Source organism: Grammomys surdaster, unplaced genomic scaffold (assembly GCF_004785775.1).
Source record: "Grammomys surdaster isolate TR1022 unplaced genomic scaffold, NIH_TR_1.0 66, whole genome shotgun sequence".
NCBI lineage: Eukaryota > Metazoa > Chordata > Mammalia > Rodentia > Muridae > Grammomys > Grammomys surdaster.
In genome coordinates this window covers 1,993,393-2,017,223 of record NW_021604568.1, presented here as the reverse complement: position 1 = coordinate 2,017,223, position 23,831 = coordinate 1,993,393, and the positions used below count along the sequence as shown (strand labels likewise).

The 23,831-nt window shown below is 48.7% G+C and overlaps 1 protein-coding gene across 5 annotated transcripts; it reads right to left on the bottom strand.

Annotated features, from left to right (window-relative positions):
• Nucleotides 1-1,373: 1,373 nt before the first annotated feature.
• On the bottom strand, nt 1,374-21,531 carry Zfyve27 (zinc finger FYVE-type containing 27). 5 transcript variants are annotated; one of them, XM_028775030.1, is made up of 13 exons: nt 21,422-21,531; nt 20,478-20,675; nt 14,996-15,066; nt 13,066-13,252; nt 10,943-11,119; nt 9,629-9,741; nt 8,847-8,986; nt 8,255-8,326; nt 6,756-6,776; nt 6,296-6,440; nt 3,952-3,998; nt 3,597-3,678; nt 1,374-2,773 (listed from the first exon to the last, which is right to left on the bottom strand). In XM_028775030.1, exons 2-13 carry the CDS (start codon nt 20,672-20,674, stop codon nt 2,709-2,711), a joined length of 1,317 nt encoding a protein of 438 aa, XP_028630863.1. In that variant the 5' UTR covers nt 20,675; nt 21,422-21,531; the 3' UTR covers nt 1,374-2,708. The 5 variants fall into 5 exon arrangements, with proteins under 5 accessions (XP_028630863.1, XP_028630879.1, XP_028630872.1 ...); XM_028775046.1 differs by having other exon boundaries at nt 10,943-11,038; XM_028775039.1 differs by lacking the exon at nt 6,756-6,776.
• Nucleotides 21,532-23,831: the final 2,300 nt, after the last annotated feature.

The following is a 23,831-nucleotide window of genomic DNA, read 5'->3' as shown; positions in this document are numbered from 1 at the left end:
CAACATAATTCCCACTCCATCTTGGGTGGGTCATTTAACCCTCCTGTGCCTCTATTTACCCATTTAAAATATCCACAAATTAGATAAACCAGTGGCACCGTGGGACGTGAGCTACTGGCTAGACATGTTCCCTGGCAAATGATCTGTGAACAGGGCCAGCTGTGTGCAGACAGACACAGACCTCTGAAAAAGGAGATTCATTTGGCTTCAGCCCCAAGGGCTACAGAAAACACCCCCAAATCATTGCCTGTTCCAGGTCTGCCAAGACTTTCTGAAGGCATCGACACACCAGACTACAAAAGCCTCAACAGACCTGAGCCCAAGTCAGGCTAGATGCCAGAGTTCCAGACCCTCCCTGCCACGTGCCAGGACTATGACAGAACCTGGCTATCTGTCTCTGTTCCTGGGTGCTCATCAAATTGGCAGGTGTATTTTGACACAGACATCCAATTTCACAACGTGCAAGCTGTCTGTCATCCCACATTGAGATCTCTGCACCACAGGCTCCATGGTGACACCACCACCAACCCTGCTGAACCCTGGTGGCTCTGCTCCCTAAGAGGAACCTGTACTTAAAGACAGCCTCCCCACCTGTTCTCACAAACAAAAAGGGGAAGCCCCTTTTCTCACATCTGTGACTACACCCTACAGCCAGCCTTCCTGAGCAGTGACAGTCACCTTTCAATAAGATGGTTATCAACTGTTTCAAACTATATTCTGGACTCTCCAATACCTTCTTAAAAAAAAAAAAAGAGTTAAAATTCTTTGTCGAAGGAGGAGGTGGAAGAAAAGGAGGAGGAGGAAAAGGAGGAAGGAGAAGAAGAGGAGGAGGAAGCAGCAGCAGCAAAGGAGACTTTTGCTGTAAGGACACAGGACAGAGATGTGCACTCTTTCTGAAGGCTGTAGGATGATGATAGCACACAGGTCCATGGTAGGTGGGGCTGAGCTCAAAGCTGGCTCGTGCTGCTGTGCACTGCCGGCCTTACCATGTGGAGAACAACCTGCCTTGTGGGCTTGCTGCCAGCACTAACATAATGTGTGCAGTGCCCAGCTCCAGCCTGACCTGGATCACAGGGCCACCTTGCACCTCACCCCTCCATGACCTTTCTAGCAGCTCGCAGCCTCCTGCAGTGCTGGCCTTTCTGTCTTTCCCAGAGGATTAGCTAAAACCTTTCCATTCTGAAGCCTACATTACTTATAGTTAAGTTCTGGTCTCAACCTCAATCCAAGGCCCTGGGTCTGGTCACAGACAAAGCCCACCCCTCCTGGTGATAAGGCACAGCTTTCTGCTGGGCCTGGCTAGCTCATGCACTCCCACAGAAGGTGTGCAAAGACCCACCCACAGTCCACCCTGAGCAACGTGAAAACTAGGAGACCTGACAAAACCGTAAGCAGGGGGCCTTTTATTGACAAGTCTCCACGCAGAGCTCCTTTCTACTGCTCTACAGTACAGACACACAGAGGTGACCTTCTCTCACCAGGACAAAGGGGTACACCTCACTTGCTTGTCCCCACTGTCAAACCCTCCCTGCTCTGTGTGGCCTATCAGCAAAGAGGGCTTCAGATGGGAGTCACACAGGCGGCTCAGGGGTGGGGACCATGTCCATGCTCGGACAGTGGAACAGGTCCACTGCTACCAATGCAAGCTCCCAAGGAGCAGCTCCATGGGCAGTCCGTGACTATGGGAGGGTCTCAGGCAGAAGCCCCTCATCTTCTTCATCCCGCCCTCTGCTGCATGCTCCCAGGAACCATGAAATAAATAAATAAATACTCTGAAAAAGCTCCAGGGGAGGGGGCGGGGGCCTGAGCCAGCACGTGGCTTAGGAGGAGGTGCAGCACCCCCTTGGCAGAGCAGAGGGAACAGAACACTGGCCATCTGACCCTATCCTACAATGTAAACTCCTCTCCAGGAGCAGCCCTGAGATCCAGGCGGTCCTGCACTTCCCCGGACCTCACAGGCTTTACAGTCTCTGCTCCACTCATCTGCCCACGGGTCTCATGAGATAAGGGCTAGAGATGTGGCAGTGGGAGAAAGGCGGGGGTGCCCTAGACTCAGAGCAGGAAGTAGGAGTGATGTGAGGGTCCTGTAGCCACCCCAGCAGGACTTGAGGACACCAGAGGATCATGGGAGCTAAGATTCTGTAGGCAGAGCATCCCCATACTGCCATCCACTTGACACGGAAGGACTTGACCAGCACCCTCATGTTCCCTCCCCTGGGGCACCTGGGAACTCCAATCCTAGCTCTAAAAACCAACATATCCTGAGGCTATTCAAAGGACAGAGCCAGGCCATGGTGCTAAGTCCCCTTGCAGGCTCTTTGGGGCTGAGAGACTGCCCAGTACCCAACAGAGAAGACCCTCTTTACCCAACCTCAGGTCTCTTGAATCCTAAGGCCTAGCCAGCCTGACCTCGACCACCAGAGCCCAGATGAGAGCAGGCTGTGCTCAATTCTGCCCTCTGGTGGACACTCCCTGGCCAGCCCTGAGTTAACAGGGTATAGGGTAGAGTAGGACCAACAGCCAGGACCCCAGAGGCTCCTCTCCACCTGGGCCTTAGATCATCACTAGCCCAGCTGGAGGCAGCAGGGGAAGGGCAGGAACGACCTAGCTGTCAGGCTACATTTGCCCAGCACAGGCCTCAGAGGACCAGAGTTGGGACAGTAGAGTCTACTGCTGGCCCCAGGACAGATGGAGCCTGGCTTCTCTTCTCATTTGCTCAGGGTCTGATTACAGGAGGCACACACAAACACAGTCTCTCTCTGGGCTTCAGGAGCTGGAAAGAAAGAAAAACTCGGTGAGACAGTTCTTTGTACCCTTTAGGCTCAAGGCGCCAAGTACTGAATTAGCCTCCCCAGTCCTTAGACCACCCACGGCCCAGCCCACACCCTCCCTGACCCAGCTCACTCCCTGCCCTCAGACACGCCGGAGCTCTGATGCCAACAGCAGGCCTCTCCCAGGTGTTCTATGCATTAGAAATTCTTCTGGCATCAACAAAACACTTTTTTAAGTCTTTTTTTTTTTTAAATAAAATACCAGAGGAAATTTTCCCTAAACGTTTTAACGGTGGTTAAAAATCTCTGGGTGGTAAGATTACAGGATCATTTTTCTCTTCCTTTCTTCTTTATAATAACCTCAAAACTTTATAGTTAACAAGCATGTGCTACTTGTAAGATCAGCAGAAAAAAGCCTTGCCTAACACTGCAGCATATCACAGGGCAGGAAGTGAGATCTCACCCCAGCTGACAAGAACACAAATGCACATCCATGCTCCTTCATGTGCACATCCATGCTCAGATCTGTCAGCAACAGACAGACAGATCTGTTCCCAACCAGCCTGCCCAGGAGACACAGGGGCAGGATATGTCTTCCTTTTGCTCATCTACAGGCTTTATTTACAACAAACATATACAGCATTTAGGAAAGGAAATCACTTTGGTTCTGTTAAAAATCTACTGAGGTAATGAAAATAAGATTCAACCAGGTGGTCTCCTCTGGGATGAAAGAGGAGAGCCTCGAGGAGTTGCCTTGCTCTGTGCAAGATATCCTCACTCCTTCCCCACACGGCAGATCCCTGACCCACTCCCTAAACCCCTCACCTGTGGCCCCCATGGAGGACTTGGGCACCTTGAAGGAGCAGCACCGAGAGCAGAAGCTGTTTCCACAGTTGCTGCAGCTCCGCTGTAGATGGGAAACAACAGTGTCAGAGGGAGCCCACCAGTACCTCTTCCCCCATCATCCAATTCTATAAGACTGAAGAGGGGCCTCAGTGGGGTAGAAATGAGACAGGACAAAACAGCCAACAGAGGGCTGATCAGAACATGAGCCTGAGCCAAGGAAAAGACAGGGCCTTAGCGAACAGTTGGGACTGGCCCTGTGACCCAGTGAGGACTCCTCAAGTCGTGCATAGGCCACAGTCACAGCACAACCCCAAGCAAACACCCCCAGACTCACCCTCTTCTTCAGCACGGAGAAGGTGGCAGCACACCCTGCACAGTTCCCTGAGAAACAAAGGCAGCAGCTGAGCTACGATCCAGCCCAGGCCACTCAACCCAAACTGTTCCTCACTCCAAGGGGGACACTTAGGACCCAGCCTGGCAGAGCCCAGCATCTTAGCTGGCTGCAGAGAGGAATATCTGTATTTAAAATAAGTAAAGGTGCCCGCTCCTCAGAGCAGCTCTCCCAAGCTACACACAGCTCTAGTCCTTGCACGCTCCCAACACCAAGTGCCACACACTCACAAGCTTGGCAGGTTATCAAGGAACACCCAGAGAATATCCTCCCTGAAATCTAGCCAAACCAACAGGAACCTGACCCGTGTCCTCGATGAAGCCTACTAGACGTGACCCTTCCATAGTGTCTCCTTCCAAACAACTGTCCACAGTGAGGGACAGAAACGCCTCCAAGAAACCCACACTCCTGCCTTCTGTCATCAGAAGACTCCAAGAGAAAAGCTTGAAACAGGGCACCTTCCAAGATGACACGAAGGGCAGAATCTCAAGCACTGGTGGCAAGCAGCAACACAAACCTTCCTAAGCCACAAGCACAGTGAGACGGAGGAGCTTTCAGCAGTGGCAGAGCAGCCAGCAGCAGCTCGGGTGATGACTGGCAGTCGGGGTGGATGGAGGAGAGAGGAGAGAGGAGAGATGGGTTCTGGGGCCTGTTATGACCTTGCAGGCAGCAATCAGCAGCAGAGGGCACGACTGTGACTCCTGGGTAACATGTTTGACATGACAGTCTCAAAGCTCCTTCCTCATCACCCAGGATTGCCCACAGCTCTTGCTGAAAGGGGCTCCCTGGGACCAAGGACAATAGACTACGGAACCAGGGAACCAAGGCAGAGGCATCTGAGGCAGGCATCCCTCTGCTGCTGGACAGCTCACAGCAATGTGAAGGAAACAGAGAACAGGAACTCCAGGATGCTAGCGGCATAAGAAAAGGTATTCACTAACTATGGCTCCTCCACCAGGAAGAGAGGAAAGCAGCCCAGAAGGAGATGGAGAGCCAGGAGATGGACAGTCCCCATGCACATCTGGGTTGAGAGCTGACGCCAGATCACATAGTGATAGAGAACAGTCCTGCTCCTCCCACGGGCAGTCACTCTGCCTGTTCTCAGCCACATCCTTACTCATCCACCTCAACTCGCCTAGTGACCCTACCATGAAGAAAGAAGGGGGCGGGCCAGACTCACCAGGACAGTGTCTCTAGGACAGGGAGTTCTGGACCCTCACCACCAAGACTCACATGTGGAGGTGGAGGCTCCAGAGGAAGCCCTCATCTCAACCCACCCAAGACCCACCTCATCTACTGACAGCCACAATGGAAGGTCCCCTAGAGTTCATATACTGAATCCTAATCCCCAGGTGAGAGCATTACAAAGTCAGCCCTTCAGCGAGTGACTGGTCCAGCATTCATGAGTGAGAACACTGCTCATGCCTCCCAGAGAAGCCAGCAAAAGGGTGCCACCTATTACCCAGAACCAGTTGTGCTGGCACCTTGATCTTAGACTCCAGCTTCTGAAATGGTGGGAAATAAAATTTTCTTCATTTATGAAGCACCCAGCATGGTGTATTTTCTTACAGCAGCCTGGAAGGACTAAGAGAGATTCCAGAGTAGCCTACCCCAGGCTGGCCTGGGAAACTGGACCCAAGGACCAGCATCTTGGAAGCAGAACTGTCACACCTGCCCTAAAGGCAGAGATCAGGCCCTACTAACAAAGGAACACAGGCACTGTAGCAAGGGGAGGGGCAGGGGGACAGGGAAGGGCAAGGAAAGCCATCCTCAGACACCTGTATGGCCTCTGCCTAGCCAGGTGAGAAGAATCTGACCCAAAACCCAGGTCTGAAGACAGGGCTGGCATTACACAAGGCACTTCTAAACATCAGAGCTAAGAGAAGTCACCAGGAAGATGAGGAGGCAAAGGACACAAAGTAGAACCAGATGAGGAACAGCTGAAGCCCAGCTCCCCGAGAGATGAAGCTCTTAGGTGACCTCAGATTAATCCTCTGCAAAACAGGACCGTCTCACTGCCTCTACGTACAATGAACAAAGACAAAAGGTCATTTGCTGGACCAGCAGCAGTAATTCCTTTGGAATTACTATTTGGAATTCACCCATTCACTCCACACTCATACTTCCTTGAGACATATGTTTATTTCCCAAGGTTCCATGGATAGATAGCTTTACCAGTGCCTACAAGTCTTGAACTCTGTCCCTGTGGCCCAGATGTCCGTAAGTCCCCAAACCCCACCAGCCCTAACCATACACCCCCCCGCCAAAACCATTTCTTTGGCCATACCGAAGTTATTGGTCGGGTAGCGCTTGCGGAGCCGCTCTGTGAGCCGTGACACCTTGCTGCGAAGTACCTCATTCTTGCTGAGGAACCCGTTGTCCTGCAGGGTCAGCTCATCCTCTGCTGGGCACGGGGCACCCTCATCCTCCTCCTATGAGAACAGTCTATTCCATCACTTACAAGATCCCAGGCCCTGGCCGGGCAATGGTGGCGCACACCTTTAATCACAGCACTTGAGAGGCAGAGGCAGGCAGATTTCTGAGTTCGAGGCCAGCCTGGTCTACAGAACGAGTTCCAGGACGGCCAGGGCTACACAGAGAAACCCTGTCTCGAAGAAAAAAAAAAAAAAAAAAAGATCCCAGGCCCCACATGCGATGGCACCTGGGCACGGTGGGCCCCACCAAGTGTGGCACAGCTAACTCAGCAAGCTGCCCAGCCCCGCCCCTGTCACCCTGCTCCTACTTACCAGTACCACCAGATGAGTCTCCTGCCTCCCATGGTGCAGCAAGAAGAAGAAGAAACAGAGAGATAGCAGAAAGGGAGAGGCAGGAGAGGGCAGGGGAGGAGCTGTGCCTGCTGAGCTCTTCCCGCTCCTCCTCCACTCTCCTGCTGGTCATCATACAGTTCAACACAACAGGGTAGGAAAGGAAGCATCCCTTACAGCAGCCTTTTGGGTTAAGTGTCTCACTTAGTTCCACAGATTACAGACAAAGAATGAACCAGGTCTGGATATAAAATGTGTTCCTAACACGGGTCATGAAGAAAAATGCTTGAAAACCCCATCGCCACCCTCTCCAGACTCACAGCCTACGGTCATTATCAACCTGAGGAAATCTATAGCAGTCACAACTGAAATGGGCTAGGCAGGTCTGGGAGGGAGAAGTCAGCAGTGTATCCAGGGTCTAGTTAAAATTCACAAGACTCTTGCTCTTCCAACAACCGCCTACTTCCAGAAGGACATAAATGACAAACAGTAGTGGAACAGGGACAACAGTCAGAGGCTCAGTAAGCAGAGGACAGGGAGTGCAGCATATGACTCGCCTACATTCATTTACTACGTGTGTACATGAGTGTGTGCCACAGAACACATATGAAGGTCAGAGGACAACTTTCCAGTGTCAGTTCTCTCCCTCTACTAGGTGGGTTGTGGGGATCAGATTCAGGACATCAGGCTTAGCAACCAGCACCTCTAGCCACTGAGCCATCTTACTAGCTCATGTGACGTATCCAACAAGAAATGATGGCCCTCCGCTACAGTGACTGTTGCAGACTCAGAGACATTAAGAAAGTTGCAAGTCTACATTTTCTTTTTGGTTTTTCGAGACAGGGTTTCTCTGTATAGCCCTGGCTGTCCTGGAGCTCGCTCTGTAGACCAGGCTGGCCTCGAACTCAGAAATCCGTCTGCCTCTGCCTCCCAAGTGCTGGGATTAAAGGCGTGTGCCACCACCGCCCGGCAAGTCTACATTTTCTAACTAAATTTCTAACTGAAATTTGCCCTGTTTTAACCACTGGCTCAAAGGATTATTTTAAAAGTATGCAAGCCAAATAAAACACATCTTCAAACTACCCGTCTAAATCACTGTTTAAATCAAGGTTGCTGAACTTTCCCTGAACTAGTGCTTGGCCATGTAACCACTTTCCCCACCCTCCCCAGGTGACATCTATGGACCTCAGTGTACAGAAAGGCTGAGGCACAGAGCAGGGCCTACCCTTGACAACATGACCTCCAACCCAGGTGACAAACCACCAACACCCAACAGTGTCTTGCACAGGCCAGCAGAGCCATCCCTGCCTGGGCACCCAGGACTGGCTCCTTCTACCTATAAGGGTAGAAGGAGCCCGTGGTACTATTGCAACCAGTGAATTCTAGCTCAGCGAGCTCTGGCTTCCCATGTAGATGACAGAAACACACAGACACACACACACACAACTCTCAGTGGAGAGGACAGGGAGAGCGCTGCCCACCTCAATTGCATCTTTGAACTCCTCATCTGGCTCAGCCTCCTCGGCTTCCTCCACACTGCCTGGCGTGAGATCCTAGGAAGAAAGACTCTATGGCAAAAAGGAAGGTTGGGAATCCTGGTCCCTATAGTAGCGAGCCACCTGCTGAAAGCCAGTGGCAGGCTCCACAACCCCAGGTCCCACCCCCAAGGAAACTGCACAGCTACAGGAAAGATGCGAACCACAGCAAGGAGCACCTCCAACCCCACAGGCCAGATGGACCTACAGCAGCAACAGTCACGGGGTCCACCTGAGACCAAGCCCTACCTACTAGCTAAAAGTCTTTGGCACTCACTCTGTGCCTCAGCCTTCTCTTCTGCATTCTTAAGACACACCCCACGGGCACCTAAAGACTGGACCCAGAGCAAGTGTTCAGAAAAGCCCAGGCAGCTGTCTCCAGTGCCCTATGTTAAGACTACATCCCAGAGACTAGGCAGGAAGCAGCTCCACAGCTCTGGCCCAGAAGCTGTGCCTCATAAATAGACTATGAGAACAAGAGGGAGGGAAAGGCCCTCAACAGACATGAAACCGGCTCCTGCCGATGGTCAGCACTCACTTCTGTTGGCGTAGGGGCAGGGGTGCTGTCCAGCACACCACCCCTCCCCGCAGCATCCTGTAGGGCTGAGCTCTCACAGACACGCTCTTCCTGCCTGGGGTTCATCCGCCGCTGCAGACAAGCCCTGTACTCAGACACCACTGCCAAGGGAACAGAGAGTAATGAAGGTGACAGGACACAGCAAGTGATGTGGTGGAGCACACCACACCTTTAATCTAAAAAAAAATCTAGAAAGAATTTCCTAGCAGAGACACAGTAAGTGGCACTCTGAGAATGTTCTCTATCAACACCTGTCCCTCTGCTACAGAGGGCCGGCCAGTGATCCAATTCAGTAAGTGACCCATAAACTAAGGACAGAAAGAAGAAAGAAAGAAAGCAACCATCCAAGCACAGGGCCTCTCCAGACTGCCCAGCATCCAGAAGCCAGACAGCAGACTCAGGGGTCACACAGAGATGTGGCAGCTAATCTAGGTGGCCCCAGTGCAGGAATAGGTAACAATTTATGGGGAAAAAACCCTCCCTTATCTTCTAGAAACCACCATATCAATAAGAGTGATGTGTCTGTCTTAAAAGGGAAAGGAGACCCCTCTAATGGCAGTCACCTTAGAGAACTGTCAGCCCCCCAACCTCAGCACACTTCCAGAGATCTACCAATAGCCCTCCCATAGATAGCCCAGTGGGAAGCTGCCCCCTTGTGGCAAGCACAGCAAACAGACAGGAGCAGGAAGCCTAAACAGGTCCTCAGAGTGGGCCCACCCAGCTGTTGGCTCTCTGGGGCTTACCTCGGAAGAATTCTCCATTTCCCAGAAAGAGTGTGCTGTTTAAAAGGGCGAGGACCCAGCAGAGGGGCAGCAGGTAGAGCATGCAAACCATGCCCAGAAGAGCACCATAGAACCTGGATGAACAGAAAATCCAACGTCAGAAAAGGTGGGGAGCACCCAGGTGAGCAACAGCTCTGGCACAAACTGACGAGACCTGCCCAGCAAGCCCCCTGCTGTGGAAGCATGCAAAAGAACCACACTGCTGCCTCCTATCAAGTGAGACTGACCGGGGACGGCCACCACACCGTGTCTCAGGTGGGAGCCCACACACCGGCTCAGCTGCTCCAGGGTCTGGGCTCTCAGGTCTAGACACAGGCTTAGGCCTGAAACAGAGCGCCACTTGTCTCTGTGGCAAGTCCCTTAGTTCTCAAGCATGACTGCATTCAACTATACAATCCAGGTTAAAACAGCAGCTTCTGCACGGGGCCCTTTCTAGTTAAGACAGGAACCTCTGAGCACGAGCACAAAGTGAAGCCTAGATAGATCAAATTATAGTCATTATTGACATAGGAAAACCTCAAAAGTGTGCACTCATTTATATAGTAATCTTATCTTTTAAGTTTATTCCTGAAAGTTTTTCAAAAAACTAAAACTAAAGTCCATAAAAATATTCACTGTAGGGCTAATAATGAAAAGTAGAAATCATCTAAAATACAACAGAATGCTTCCATAAATTATAGTCATTCACAGTCCACATTATAAAGTAATTCCAAAGACATTGTTGCAACCACTTATGATATAATTAGTGAAGAGAAAGAAATCTCATATACAGGCTAGAGAGGTGGCTCATTGGCCTGGGACACCTTTGGCTCTGGCAGAGGACCACAGTTTGATTACCAGCAACTACAACCTATACTACATGTAAGTATATATGTGTATGTGTATATATATGTATGCAGACAAACCACTCATATACATATAATTAAATGAATAAATGTAAAAAGAAATCTCACATTCCACATGAGGCTAACAGGCACACAAGGAGCAGCTCCAGAAGGCAGCAGACCATAGATCAGCTGCTAGAGCAGGGTGGCAGATTACAGAGTGAGTTACTTGACTATTATTAAAGTACTGTTACTGGGTAGCTTTTTAAAAGGCACCTAAGCAACCATTTAGAGCTCAAAAGCCTATGTGCAGACCCACACCCTAGGGACGTAGGTACTCTTCCTCTGAAGTAGGTGGGCCAGAAGCCTTTTCAAGGCTTCACTTGAGAAAGAAAGAATTCAATCTCAATTCCTACAGAATTGTAGAGTGGAAAAAAAGGGGGCTACTCACTGTGAGGACACCACGGGGTTCTCCCAGTGAAGCACACGATAGGCTGACTCACAGGTATAGCACAGGCGGGCCAAGAAGGCTTCCAGTTGGATCAGGCTGCAGACATAGGAGCTTCTGTGAGTGGACAGTCCCTGCTTTCTCCAAACCAAGCTAGCCACGAATCCAGGAGTACAGAAGCTACAAGGAGGTGGAACCTGGGTTCGCAACCACAGTCGGCCAGCAGTGGCCACTGTCTGTAAACACTGCTAAGGGAGAAGATGGCCTGGCAAAGATGCTCCAACTCATTCCAACCCCTCCGGGAGACCCCTGCTGAGGTGAAGCAGTTCAGGTCCCTGCTATTTTTTTTTAATTATTTTATTGATTACAATTGGGAGGCAGCACTTTATGGAGTCAGTGCTCTCCTACCACCAAAGGGCTCATTAAGAGACACGGCTGCTTCTAGAGCTCGAGCAGGGAAACTGTAAGACAAATGTGAATATTCAGTTGTGCCATACAGTAAGGTGGCACTGAAAAATGACGGGAATATGGTGGAAGAACACAAAACCAGCTTAAAGTGGTCCCACTGGCCAACCCCACAACATTCCAAGATGGAAGGGGGAGGACTATAATAGATCAGATCCCACTGAGTGAAGTAAGAATCTATGCATTCATACTAGTAACAAATGAGAAGCACACTTCCTCACTGCAGAATGCTAGAAGATAAATGCAAACGGAACGGTAAGGAGAGTCACCTCTCAGCCATCACAGGAGGAACTGATGAGGTAAGACCACCAATGGCTTTCACAGCACCTAAGGGAATGCTGATGAAGAACAGGCTACTTTAGTCTCAGTGTCTCTCCACAGATTACTACTAACCAAGGGTAAACAAACCTTAAGCAAGTGACCACGGTTAGTGTTCCCTGACCCCATCTGGCTCTGATATGGACTATGACACTCCACTTTCTAGTCCTGCTCAAAGTGTATGCCTTCAATCTAACAAGGAGTCAAACAACGCAGTACTCATGCTCTATCGAGTATGCTGAGGTCCCATGGAACTGCTCACCCCAGACTAACAGAACACAGAACTAAACATGAGGGCTCAGGTGCTTGGCAGGCAAGGTCTCAGATTTAATCTTAGCACTACAGGGAAGGAAAAAAATCTTCAATGTAATATATGATCCTGGATTGGATCCTGGACCAGGGGAAATCAATATAAAAAAACTCATCAATACAACTGGCAAAATGTGATTATGAACTATGTAGCAGATAACAGTACTAACCTATCAACAGAAATGTCCTAATTCTGAGTGTTCTGCTGGAATACATAAGACAATGTCCTTGATCTCAAGAAATAAATGCTGAAGTGTTTGGAGTACACAGAACGCGTGTCGGAAGACAGAGGCAGGTGGATCTCTGTGAGTTCAAGGCTGGTCTGGTCAACAGAGCAAGTTCCAGGATAGCCAGAGCTACAGAGAAACCGTGTCTTGCAAAAAAAGAGAAGTTTATTTCTGGGGGGAGGCAGTGGGTGAGGAGACTCCCAGACACCTGAGCCTCCCCCGTGATGAGACCAAGCTCTGCTATCGCCCTTGTTTTATGTCAAAAGCCTACACGCAGCCTGAGCCAAGGAAATGCCCAGGAAATGCCAGCCGCCACTGATGTTGGCACACTTAACATTCTCAGCAGTCTTAAAGCCGTTTTCTCAAAGTGCGAGCTACGTCATGTTTAGTATGATAATGATAACTAACGCCAAACAACTCCTGGGTACTCAACACTCAAGCCATCTTTACAACCACCTTCTGAGTAAGCCCAGCGCTATGTCTGACAGATGAGGGACCAGAGACATAAAAAACCGAGCTGTCCGACATCACACAGAATGGAAGAAGTCGGGTTGAAGCCCTCCACTGGCTTGCACAGGTGGTACCTAAACAAGAGCCCGATTGGTATCTCTAGGGGAAAGAACACGGCTGTGGAAGCAGCTGAATCTGGAGTCGCAGTCACAGCTCCCTAAGCCTTTGCCTTCCTCTGTAAGCAGAGGATGCTCAGAACCTGTCCAGAGACTCAGCGAGTGCAGCCTGCGGCACAGGCAGTCTGCAGTGTAGTGCTGGCTCACTCCCCAGCAGTCCTAGCCTCCCTTCAATACTCACAAGCTCTTCACCTCAGCAACAGCCTCGGGGCGGGAAAGGCGAACTCTCTGCAGGTCTTCCTGCCTTATGCTGTGGTACTTCCTCCGCATCAGCTCAGACTCAGGCAGCTGTGCCCGGCACACTTCCTGAAGGTAGCCCAGTAGTGCAGGCACCGAAATTACCAAGACACCCATGGAGTACCATGCACCTAGGAGATCAAAAATGCTACAGTTACAACAGTAAACAAGGCCCAGGAGCCTGCCCACTGAAGTCCACATGCTTGCTTTCTCACTTCATCTAGGCCTCTGTGGAGAGGCCTGACCTGATCACACTGTGGGTGAGACTCCAGATCTCCCCACTCTATGACCTGATCACCTCAGCTTTGTTTTCCCTCATTGACCTTATCATCACACCAAGTACTGTGGTACTCAACTCCAGCCTTGTTCAGTACATTAAAAAATGTCTCAGGGGCTGGAGAGATGGTTTAGTGGTTAAGAATATGGCTACTCTGTCACAGGACCTTCTGCCACCCACATGGTGGCTTCCCACCACCTGTAAATCTAGTTCCAGAGGATCCATCTCCTCCTTCTGGCCTCCACAGACACTGTGTACACACAGTACACAGACATATGTGCAGGCAAAATATCCATAAACTAAGCTAGAAACTGCTACAGCACACACAATAGATGGTTTACATCTGCAGTCTGGATGCTGCTGGAAGGTCCCCAATGATAGAAAGTTGGCCCTCTCTACCGTAAGGCAGACTGGAAGCCTTCCCTTCGGCTGTGAGGATAACGTGGAGTCCTGAGGACTGAGGAACAGATAATGACGCAAAGATAAAACTCAAAGCAGAAACTTCTCGCCTGTAACACAATATTGAAGTCCTAGGAGATATGACCAAGGAGAAATCCAACTAAGGAAAAATAAAGCCGGGTATGATGTGGTTACATTTGTAGCCCCAGAATCTGAGAGGCTGAGGCAGAAGAATGGGTACTTCCAGGCAAACTTGGGCTATGTGGTAAGTTTAAAGGAAGCCTGGGCTACATAGAGAACCCATCTCAAAAAAAAAAAAAAAAAAATCAAAAAAATATATGATTTTGTATGAATTGGGGTAATTTTCAACCCACTGATTCCGTATGTCCACAGGGAACAGGAGACACTAAGAAATGTGTGTGTGTGTGTGTGTGTGTGTGTGTGTGTGTGTGTGTGTAACACATAAATAAAGAACCAGCTTCTCAGAACATTCGACCCTGGACCCTTCACTCAATTCCTGGGAAGCAGGGATGGGGGGTGCTTTATCTACAAGTATCTGACAATCCCATCCCTAAAAGGTCTTGGTCACAGCATACATAAAGAAGTCCTCAGGAGACACTGTCACCCAGGGTATCTATAGTCATCACCTAACCCACATCTTCCTCATGGCTTTGTGTGGGTGCCTCTCCCCACTGCTGGTGGTCACTCAGCACATCAAGGTTCAATTGCTGGACCAGAGAAAATGACAGATATGGGAAAAAAATTACTCCTCATCTCCTCCTCCTGATCCCATTACCCCGTGTCATATTGACAAATGGCCCCTAAACTAGGTAGGAAAGCACAATGGGAAGGACCGATGTAGCAAGGGAGGGAATGGCACAGATACAGCAGCCACAGTGTGCCGGCTACGGATCTGTGTGAGGCACTGGGCCCAGCGACACACACAGGCTCTCATCTCATGAGCCAATGAGAAAAGACTGCTGCTATCCTCCCTTCAGAGACAAGGAAGATAGAGTCTTGACAGATGGGCAACATCACGTGCCCAAAGTCACACAGCGGCCTTCGAGGTCTCTCCAGAGCTTGTATTCCAACACCAAACAGACCTAGGAAGAAGCGAACGGGCAAAGAGGTAGTCCCTCCCACTCAGCCCACCTTATTCATTTGAAAAACCACACTGGCCTCAAGAAGTAGTTCTTACCCTCGTTCAAAGTGAGGAACAAGATGTTGAGGCCCAGGCAAGTCAGCAAGGAACACAAAGGCATCTGCCACCTACAACACAGAGAGTTCTGATCACAAGACAGCCATTCCTCCAGCCTCAAAGAGGCCTAGCAGTGCAGACAGACAGCAAAATCTGGACATGAGGAGAAGACGGACACAAAAAACAAGGAGAAATGTACATCTGTAGGATAGGACACCAGCAGAGGAACAAAGAGGTCCCACACTAGCCCTGGGATGACCAAACTGGAAGACGCACAGAACTTTCTTCCAGAGGCAAGAGTCTCTAATGTCTGTTGAGAAACTTGTTGGTCCATGCTGCTTCCTGTGTGTTGTAAGACTCTCTCACAAGGGCACTGAGAAGAACAGTCTCCTTTTAGCAGGTTCCCTTAACCTATTTCAGTTTCCTAAGACCATATCAACACACCCCAGGCCATTTGCTGTACCACAAAAAATAACAAGATATGGGGAAAAACAAAACTTCCTCAGTTCCCTAGTCTACCATTTGCACAACAACTCATCAACAAGGGCAAAGAGCAGTGGTACAGGCCTTAAGTCCCAGCACTTGGGAGGGGCAGAGGTGGGTGGATCTCTGTGAGTTCCAGGACAGTCAAGGATATACAGAGATACCTGGTATAGAAAAACAAAGAAAATAAAGTATTCACCAATACAGAAGTTGAGAAAGAACAATACGGGCCGGGCGGTGGTGGTGGTGGTGGTGCACGCCTTTAATCCCAGCATTTGGGAGGCAGAGGCAGGCCGATTTCTGAGTTCGAGGCCAGCCTGGTCTACCGAATGAGTTCCAGGACAGCCAGGACTACACAGAGAAACCCTGTCTTGAAAAACCAAAAAAAAAAAAAGAGAGAGAGAGAGAACAATACGGACTTCCTCCCCCACCTGTTACTTTACCTCCTTACTTCTATACTTCTGAGCACTTATCTTACTTTGTTTTGAATATACAGTCATTCAAATGGATAAAAATGATACCTACTATACTATATTAGAGCTGAAGGGCTGGAAATTTACTTCAGTGGTAGAGCACTTCTATCAAGCACAAGGTCCTGAACTCAGTCCTTAACTAAAGAGAAAAAACTCAAAATGAGCATGCAATGCCCCTGTCACACAGAAAACACAACCAGTGTGAACTGAAGAGATGCAGCCCAACATACACCACCACCGAGTGGCAATACAGAAGTCCCTAAAGAGAGGAGAAAGAAGTGAGTCAGATCTCCTAGGACAAGATACTGCTGCTGGCTTAGCTGTGGAAAGAAACATTTTTATATTTAATACAAACACGGACGTAGATCGTAGTGTGGAGGTGCTCACCTGTAATCCCAGCACTGGGGACGTAGAGGCAGGAGGATCAGGAGTTCAAGGTCAGCCACAGCCACAGTCAGTTGGAGGTCAGTATGGGCTACATAAGACCCCGTCTCAAAAACAAACAATTTTAGTGACGATAAAGTAAAATAAAAAGAAGCAAGCTAACAAAAAAGAAGACAGTAACGATGAAGCCACTGGTGCCCTCTCCTAACATCAATACACGGTGACATCAGAGCAGCAAAACAAGGACCCAAAAAATAAACACATCTGCTGCTAGCAAACAATGCATTCCGATTTTATATATATTCTTTTTTAAGTTATCTGTTATATTTTGTGTGTGCACAAATGTGCACCAATGTGCACAAATGTGGAGGGCAGAGGACCATTTATAGGCGTCAGTTCTCTCCCTCTACCATGTAGCTTCTGGGATTGAACTCAAGCCCTTAGTCTTGGAATCAAGAGCCTTTACCCAATGAGCCATCTTGCCTGCCCATAAATATATTTCCTTGTGTTTTAATTTTAAAAATCTACAACTACTAAGTGAATTTAACTAGTTAACATGGGACTTTCTTTTTTTTTTGGTTTTTCGAGACAGGGCTTCTCTGTGTAGCCCTGGCTGTCCTGGAACTCACTCTGTAGACCAGGCTAGCCTCGAACTCAGAAATCCACCTGCCTCTGCCTCTGCCTCCCAAGTGCTGGAATTAAAGGCGTGTGCCACCACTGCCCAGCTACCATGGAACTTTTAATTTATGTGTGTGTCTAATCACACTGAACCCTAAGGTCACCAATTCAGTCAGGCTAATTCATCAGTGAGCTCCCAGAATCCTCTGGTCTACACCTCCCAAGGCACACACCACTACAGCTGGCTTTTTACATTGAGATCCAAAGCTAGGTAATATTGCCTGTGCAGCAAACACTTTACCAAATGAACCGTCTCTCCAGCCTGGGGCTCTTAGCTGCTAATGAGGATTATAAGGAAAGGAAATAACTCTTCAGAGCCTTCCTCATCAAGTCAAACACATTTCACCTTGTCTCTAAACCACAGGTGGTGCCATTATGGTAAGACTAAAATAACACACACACACACACACTCACAAATTAAAAAAAAAAAAAAAAGGTAGGTCTAAGCTCTTCTTCGTTTGAAAAGTGAAACCATCCTGCTGCCAGTGGAGCCAGTCTCCTTCCAGAGCCATCCTCCGTGACCTAACGCCTTCACTGACAGTTGGGTCCTAGGAGACACACAAAACAGAGCAGCTGATCCTAGAAAAGTCTTAAAATTTTACTGTGGCTCCAGACCCAATAGCCAAACTCCAAGATTAGGTCCCTCTTCAGTCAGACTCTCTTTACTAAAAAAAGAACAATCAAAAGCATAAACTAATCTGACAGCCACTTTCACAGACCAGTGATCTCTCTGCCAGCATCTAGAGACTACAGCTGGGGAGCTCCCCCTCCATCCGGCTCCACACTGCTCTCCCCATATCCTCAGACCTGAATGGAGATAATGGAAAACCTTAAAGTTAGTGTGCCAAGAAGCACTATACTGCCAGCAGAGAAAAGTAGAACAGGGTGTATGTAACCTGTGTGCTTTGCCTGAATGGGCAAAACAGAGGGGGACAGACAGACAGGATGAGACCGGCAGAATACATAGCCACAGCTCTCAAGAACTGTTCCCCTCCCCTAAAAAGATGAGGGTCCATTTTGGTTAAGGAGAGTTCATTTTGGCTTGGAAAGAGGAGAGAAAGGCCTCTCGTCCTGCCTATGCCTTGCACTCAGAGCACATGGATCTCACAGCAGAGGGCATAGCTGTGAGCACTGACCCCATCTCTAGACACTGCCGTAGATTCACAGGGGTGCGTGAGATTGGGGGGTGGGTGGGAACGCAGGCCTCCTCAAGGAGTCACTTATAAGTGGCTTACCCAGAGCTTTGTTCAGGCTGGGAACTCAAAAGAAAACAAATAGGAGTTAGAAGTGGTCCCCTCCTTCTAGACTGAGACAAGGGTACCAACTCAACAGCACCCTTCAAGGTAAGTGAGTGCCACTCCTCCAGCCTCCCACCAGTCTTCTTCAGCACCTGAAGCAGTTGCATGTCTTTAAAACGATCTGATGGAAACTAGAAGTTTGTTTTTTATTAATAAGCATGCAAGAACACATGATTTTGTTTGCAACTTCAGGGAATTCACCCTTAAACCTGTCCACAGGTTCCAACTTAAGAACCTACTATGAGCTGGTGAGACAGCTCAGCAGGTAAAGATGCTTGCAGCCGGCCTGCAGGCCTGAATTTCATCTCTGGGACCCATGTAGTAGGAGAGAATCAACTACTCCAAGTTGTCCTCTGATGTGTACAGACACACAACTCTTCCCTCTTCTGCTCTGGACAAACATTTATGGTGTAATGTCACATTAAGGGCACAATATTTCCTTTTGAAAAGAAAGTCTTTAGCTTGAATGAAATCCAGTTTTTAGTCTAACTTCCAGTTAAAGAGCTATATACAGCTAACCAGACAATTCTTAGAAGGCAATTCTCCAGGACAGTGAGCCCAGGCACTTCAGAAAACCAGTGCACTGGCCAAGAGCCTGGTTGCACTGGCCAAGAGCCTGGTTTAGTTTGAAAAAGACTTATAGGACATAAAAAACACACAAAATGCAGTGCTGGATAGGAACTTGACAGGAGATACAAAACAAGTGTCCATGACATCCTTGGAAAAAGTAGGAAAGTAGGAGCTGACCAGAGAAAGATATCAAAGAATTACTTTTAATTAAGTATAACATTATTTTCATGATATCAAATGCCTTTATTAAAAAACACAAACTGAAGTAATCAGAAGTGCAAAGCCATTTATTTGCAATTTAGGCTATCCTTTTAATTTGTTCTTTTTGGGGATGTGTGGTGTTTTTTTGTTTTTTTGCTTTTTTTGAGTCAAGGTGCTATATAGCTCAGGCTGGCCCCAAACTTGCTATGGAGCTAAAGATAATTTTTGAACTTCTGATCCTCCTGTCTCTAACTCCTAAATTCTGGAATTATAGGCATATTCTCAGATAAAATACTTTTTAGCATACATAAGTCCAGGAGTTGAAAAAAGATGATCTGTTTATTGGTTAAGATCCAGGCTCAGTTCCTAGCACTCCCACAGAGACGACCATCTGTAACTCCAGTACCAGGTGATCTGACACCCTCTCCTGGCCTCTAAGGACACCAAACAAACATGGTGCACATAAATACATACAGACAAGACAGCCATACACATAAAATCTAAAATGTAGTTAAACCACATAAGGAAAAAAATTTTAATGTAAAAAAGACAGGCTAGGCACGGTGATACATGCCCTTAATCACAGCACTCCAGATAGTGGCAGACAGACCTTTGTGAGTTCAAAGGAAAAAAATTTTAAAGCAAGTTGGTCCCAGTACTTGTGAGTCTGAAACAGAACGAGTGTTAAGTCTGAGAGCAACCTGAACGATGAGTTTCAGATCAGCCTGCACTATATATAATAAGACACGATCTCATGAACAAAAGGAAAAGGAAGCTGGAAGGAAATTACAGAGGATAAAAAAATGAAGCAAAATAGGAAATAAAATTGAAAACCATAATCCAAAATAACAAATGAAAATGGCATCTAATTTTTTTTGTTTATTTGTAGTTGAAGTTTGTTTAAAATTATAACTTGATGGTAAGATACCTTAGCCAGCTTGCTGCTAAGCCTGTGTCTGACCACTATAATCCACCATGGAAGAAAACTAACTCCCAATAGCTGTCCTCTGACCTGCACACAATACCACATGCATACAAAATAATAAAATCAAGATTTTAGTATTAAGTATGTTAATATTTGGAGAAAGGGGGAAAAATCCCTGAGTCTGCTCTAAGCTATACTAGGCCAATGTTCAAGGCTTTCTGGCAGTCCCTAAGAGGAGTTTATCCATTCAGAGTCCTGATGAAGACCAAGTGGCTCCCAGTTCCCACCTTTCCAGCATAGAGCTGGAACACAGGTAGCTCTGAATAAATCTAGAGGTCACACAACTAGTCTCTCCAGCCTAGTTATCACTAGAGCAGAAAGGACAGCCCAACTACTGCCTAACTGGCCAGAACTGCTACCAACCAGGGAGACAGGAGAGCCCAAAGGAAGATGACCCCTAAAGTCTGTACCTTAGCAAGTACCGGACACTGTCACCGGCATCCTTCAGGGGTTCCAGGTAGATCTCCAGCCTCTTGTAGGACAGAACCAGATTGAAGAGATCAAACGCTGTTGACTTGGTAGGGGCAGGTGAACACTCAGAGAGAACCTCAGGCATCCCGCTGGGGCTCGCCTCTGGCCCACTCAGGTCCCGATCCTGAGTCTGCATTCTGTAATCATAATTCCCACACTCACAATGCACTTCCAGTCTTCAATACATCTCCCCTTGCATTAGTTCCTGTGGTTCTTAAGGTTAACCGTGTGAGGTAAGCGAGATACCCATTTCACACTGAAAGAAACTTTGTTCCTACTCAAGTACAGCAGGGTGAACCGGATGTCTTAAGATACAAAGCCTGTTCTTCATGAGCCCCTCCAGCGCTCTCTTCCCTCACAGACTTTTCAAGAGCATGCAAACCATTAATACCCAGGTTGCTGAAGGGAGGCAGTTGGTAATCACAAGAGAAAGATATCCTGGGACATCTTTCTCCTATCTTTATCTGGTAATCCCTACTCATCCTGCAGGTGTCAGGGTAAGGGGGACCATCTTGCTCTGGGAAATCTTTATGAAGACGCCAATGTACACTAGGAGATCCTTACCAGGGCTCCCAAAGGTTCATGAATTTTTCCTAACACTCTTATCACGCTCTTAACCCTGGTTTCCCACTCATCACTTAGAAAGGAGCGGACTGGACCCCAAACTCTCGTTAGGATGAGCTAGGAGGAAAGGAAATCCGGGCAAGCACGAGACAGGCTTAGCAGGTCAGTGCCAACAGAGGCCTCGACCACCATCACCTCCGAGGCTGCGCAAGGCAGGCCACGCCTAAGGTCGCTGTGCCAGCAAGTGGCGGCCCCCACCCGGTGAGAGCGCCAGGCTCTGTAAATACAGTGGGGCTGGGGCGTCACGGTCGTCACCTACCCGGACGCTGTCCCAGGAAAGGGAGGGGCAGGGACGGCCAAGGGAATAGAAGGACACCAAGCCCTCGGAGCGGTCCCTCAGGCCCGCCCCACCCCACGCCGCGCCACCTCCCACCGACGCTCCGAAGTCGCAGGTCCCCCAGAGAGCCGTCTGCCCCTCCACCGCCGTCGCTTCCGGGACACGACTCACTCTGCGGTGGCGCGCCCGTGACGTCACCGCGTCCGTCCCGCCTTGGGTCGGGCCTCCGGGCTTAGCCCCTCCCACCCAAGCGCAGGTGAGCGAGTGCATCGATACTGCGCCTGCGCACTCTTCCCTCTGTGGCTAATTTCTGTTTAACTCTGTTCCTGCCACACAAAAGATGACTCACTTAATGCCCCCGAACCCAAGGACCTGATGCCTGGGAACCAGTCTAGCTCCGGAACATTACAGCAAGGACAGTTAGAGAGCCTAGCGTGGTGACGCACTTGTAACCACAGCCTTTGGGTTTCTGAGGCTGGAGTATCACTAGTTCAAAGCCAGCCTTGGCTATGGGCTCAAAAAAAAAAAGTGTGTGTGAGAGAGAGAGAAGAATAAAAGAGAAAGAAAATTTGGATAGAAGCTCCGAGAGCCTAGGGAAGGAAGAAAACACATCTTGTATATCAGATGCCGAGCAGAGACAGAACAGTGGTGGGCAGCAGCATCTGTGTTCAAGGTCCTGTGCAGACCGTTCCTAGCTCTGCCCTCTTCACATCTTGTGACCCAGCTGGTGTCCCTTAAAACACACTTCCCATGGGTTTGCATTAACCAGCAGCCAGGCAGTACACTAAGCTTTTTGTGCACACTATCTTATCTGTTTCTCCTTCAATAACCCCATTGGGGTTATCACCATTTCACAGATGAGAAACTGTAGTCATGGTAAGTAGCTTCTTTAATGTCACAGCACATAAACCTCTTGGAACTGGGATTTGAGCCAAGTATATCACTGAATGCCAGTAACCCCATTCATCCTATCACCCACATGAGTCTGCATCTACTGGCTTCATCTATCCTGCTGTTTTCTTTCAAGAGCCTCAGTCTCAGCCAGCTGAACCCTCTTTGTTACCTGCAAGGGCCCTGGACTCCTGCCAAGTCCTTAAATTGCTTGTCACACCTGCCTGCCCCCCGATTCTTGCTTCCATCCAAACCCAAGTAAGCCATCTTAGCAAGAGTCAGATATGAGCAGCCTTCCCTGGCTGCTCAGCCCCGACAATAACCACTCCTGAGCCACCCCAAAGCTTCACTGACATCTCTCTCATCCAGCATCTCTTTTTCAGAGAAACAGGCATGCCTGCTCCTCCAGCCAGGACTCAGCTGTACTGGGAATCCCAACTCTTCCCACTTCCTTAAGGCTGATCACTGTCCCATGGGCTCTGAAATCTTTATTCTCAATAACACCCCTCCTCCTAGAGACAAGATCCACAGGAAATTTCTTTACCCCCACTTTTGTTTCCTCATCTGACTTGCCCTCTCTCCTGCTCATCCCTCACCAACTATGATCCCATCTTCCTGAGTCACCTGTGCCCTTCTGGCTGCTAGACCTAATGGACATGTCCAGTCTTCCTTACAGGAGCTCTTATCAACACTGGACACGTCACCGTTCTGCCTTTGTCCACCTTCACATCCAGGAGACCACCTCTCTTGGCCTCCTACCCTCAAGGTCTCCTTGGGGTTTTTCTTCCCTTGAATGTTGTCTATCTGCCACCCTCCTTGCTTCTAACCCTCCCTGGGGATTGCATTCACGTTCAACATTAGCTGTTAGCTAATGTCTCCAGAAGCTAGAGCATTGGCATATAGTAGGTACGCTGTGAATAGATAAAGGGCTTGCAAGATGTTCTATTAGGAGATTCTCACAGGATCTCTTACTGTTATCTCTTATCACGGTATGTAAATTTGCAGTTACCTCAAAATGAAGTACTTAGGAATATAGAAATGCTGTAAAGGTCTGTTTTGCAAGCCCAACCTGAGGGGGGTGGGAGGATTTCACCTTGCATGAGTTACTTGCTTGCTTTTTCCAACTGTAGAACATGGGTAATCACAGGAGCAACTTCACAGGGTAAAACTAAAGTGAGCTAAAGATGGAAAATTCCTTTGGTTTGGTTTGGTTTGGTTTGGTTTGGTTTGGTTTAGTTTGGTTTCTTAGTGGGTTTATTGTTTCGGTTTGGGTTGGGTTTGGGGGGGTTGTTTGTTTGTTTGTTTGAGACAGTGTTTCTCTGTGTAGCCCTAGCTGTCCTGGAACTCGCCCTATAGACCAGACTGGCCTCTGCTTCTTGAGTGTTGAGATTAAAGGCGTGCAGTACCACTGCTTGGCTCACTAGCATGTTTTAAGTTCTCACACCTGTGAGCTGGCATGATGACTTGGTGGATAAAACACTGGCTGTACAAACCTGAGGAC

Coding starts and splice junctions, on each gene's coding strand:
- Zfyve27 (XM_028775030.1), bottom strand. CDS start 20,674: ATGCAGACTCAGGATCGGGACCTGAGTGGGCCAGAGGCGAGCCCCAGC. Junction 13,253..14,995: donor GTTCCTCACTTTGAACGAGG/GTAAGAACTACT, acceptor TTGATCTCCTAG/GTGCATGGTACTCCATGGGT. Junction 8,327..8,846: donor CTGCCCCTACGCCAACAGAA/GTGAGTGCTGAC, acceptor CTTTCTTCCTAG/GATCTCACGCCAGGCAGTGT.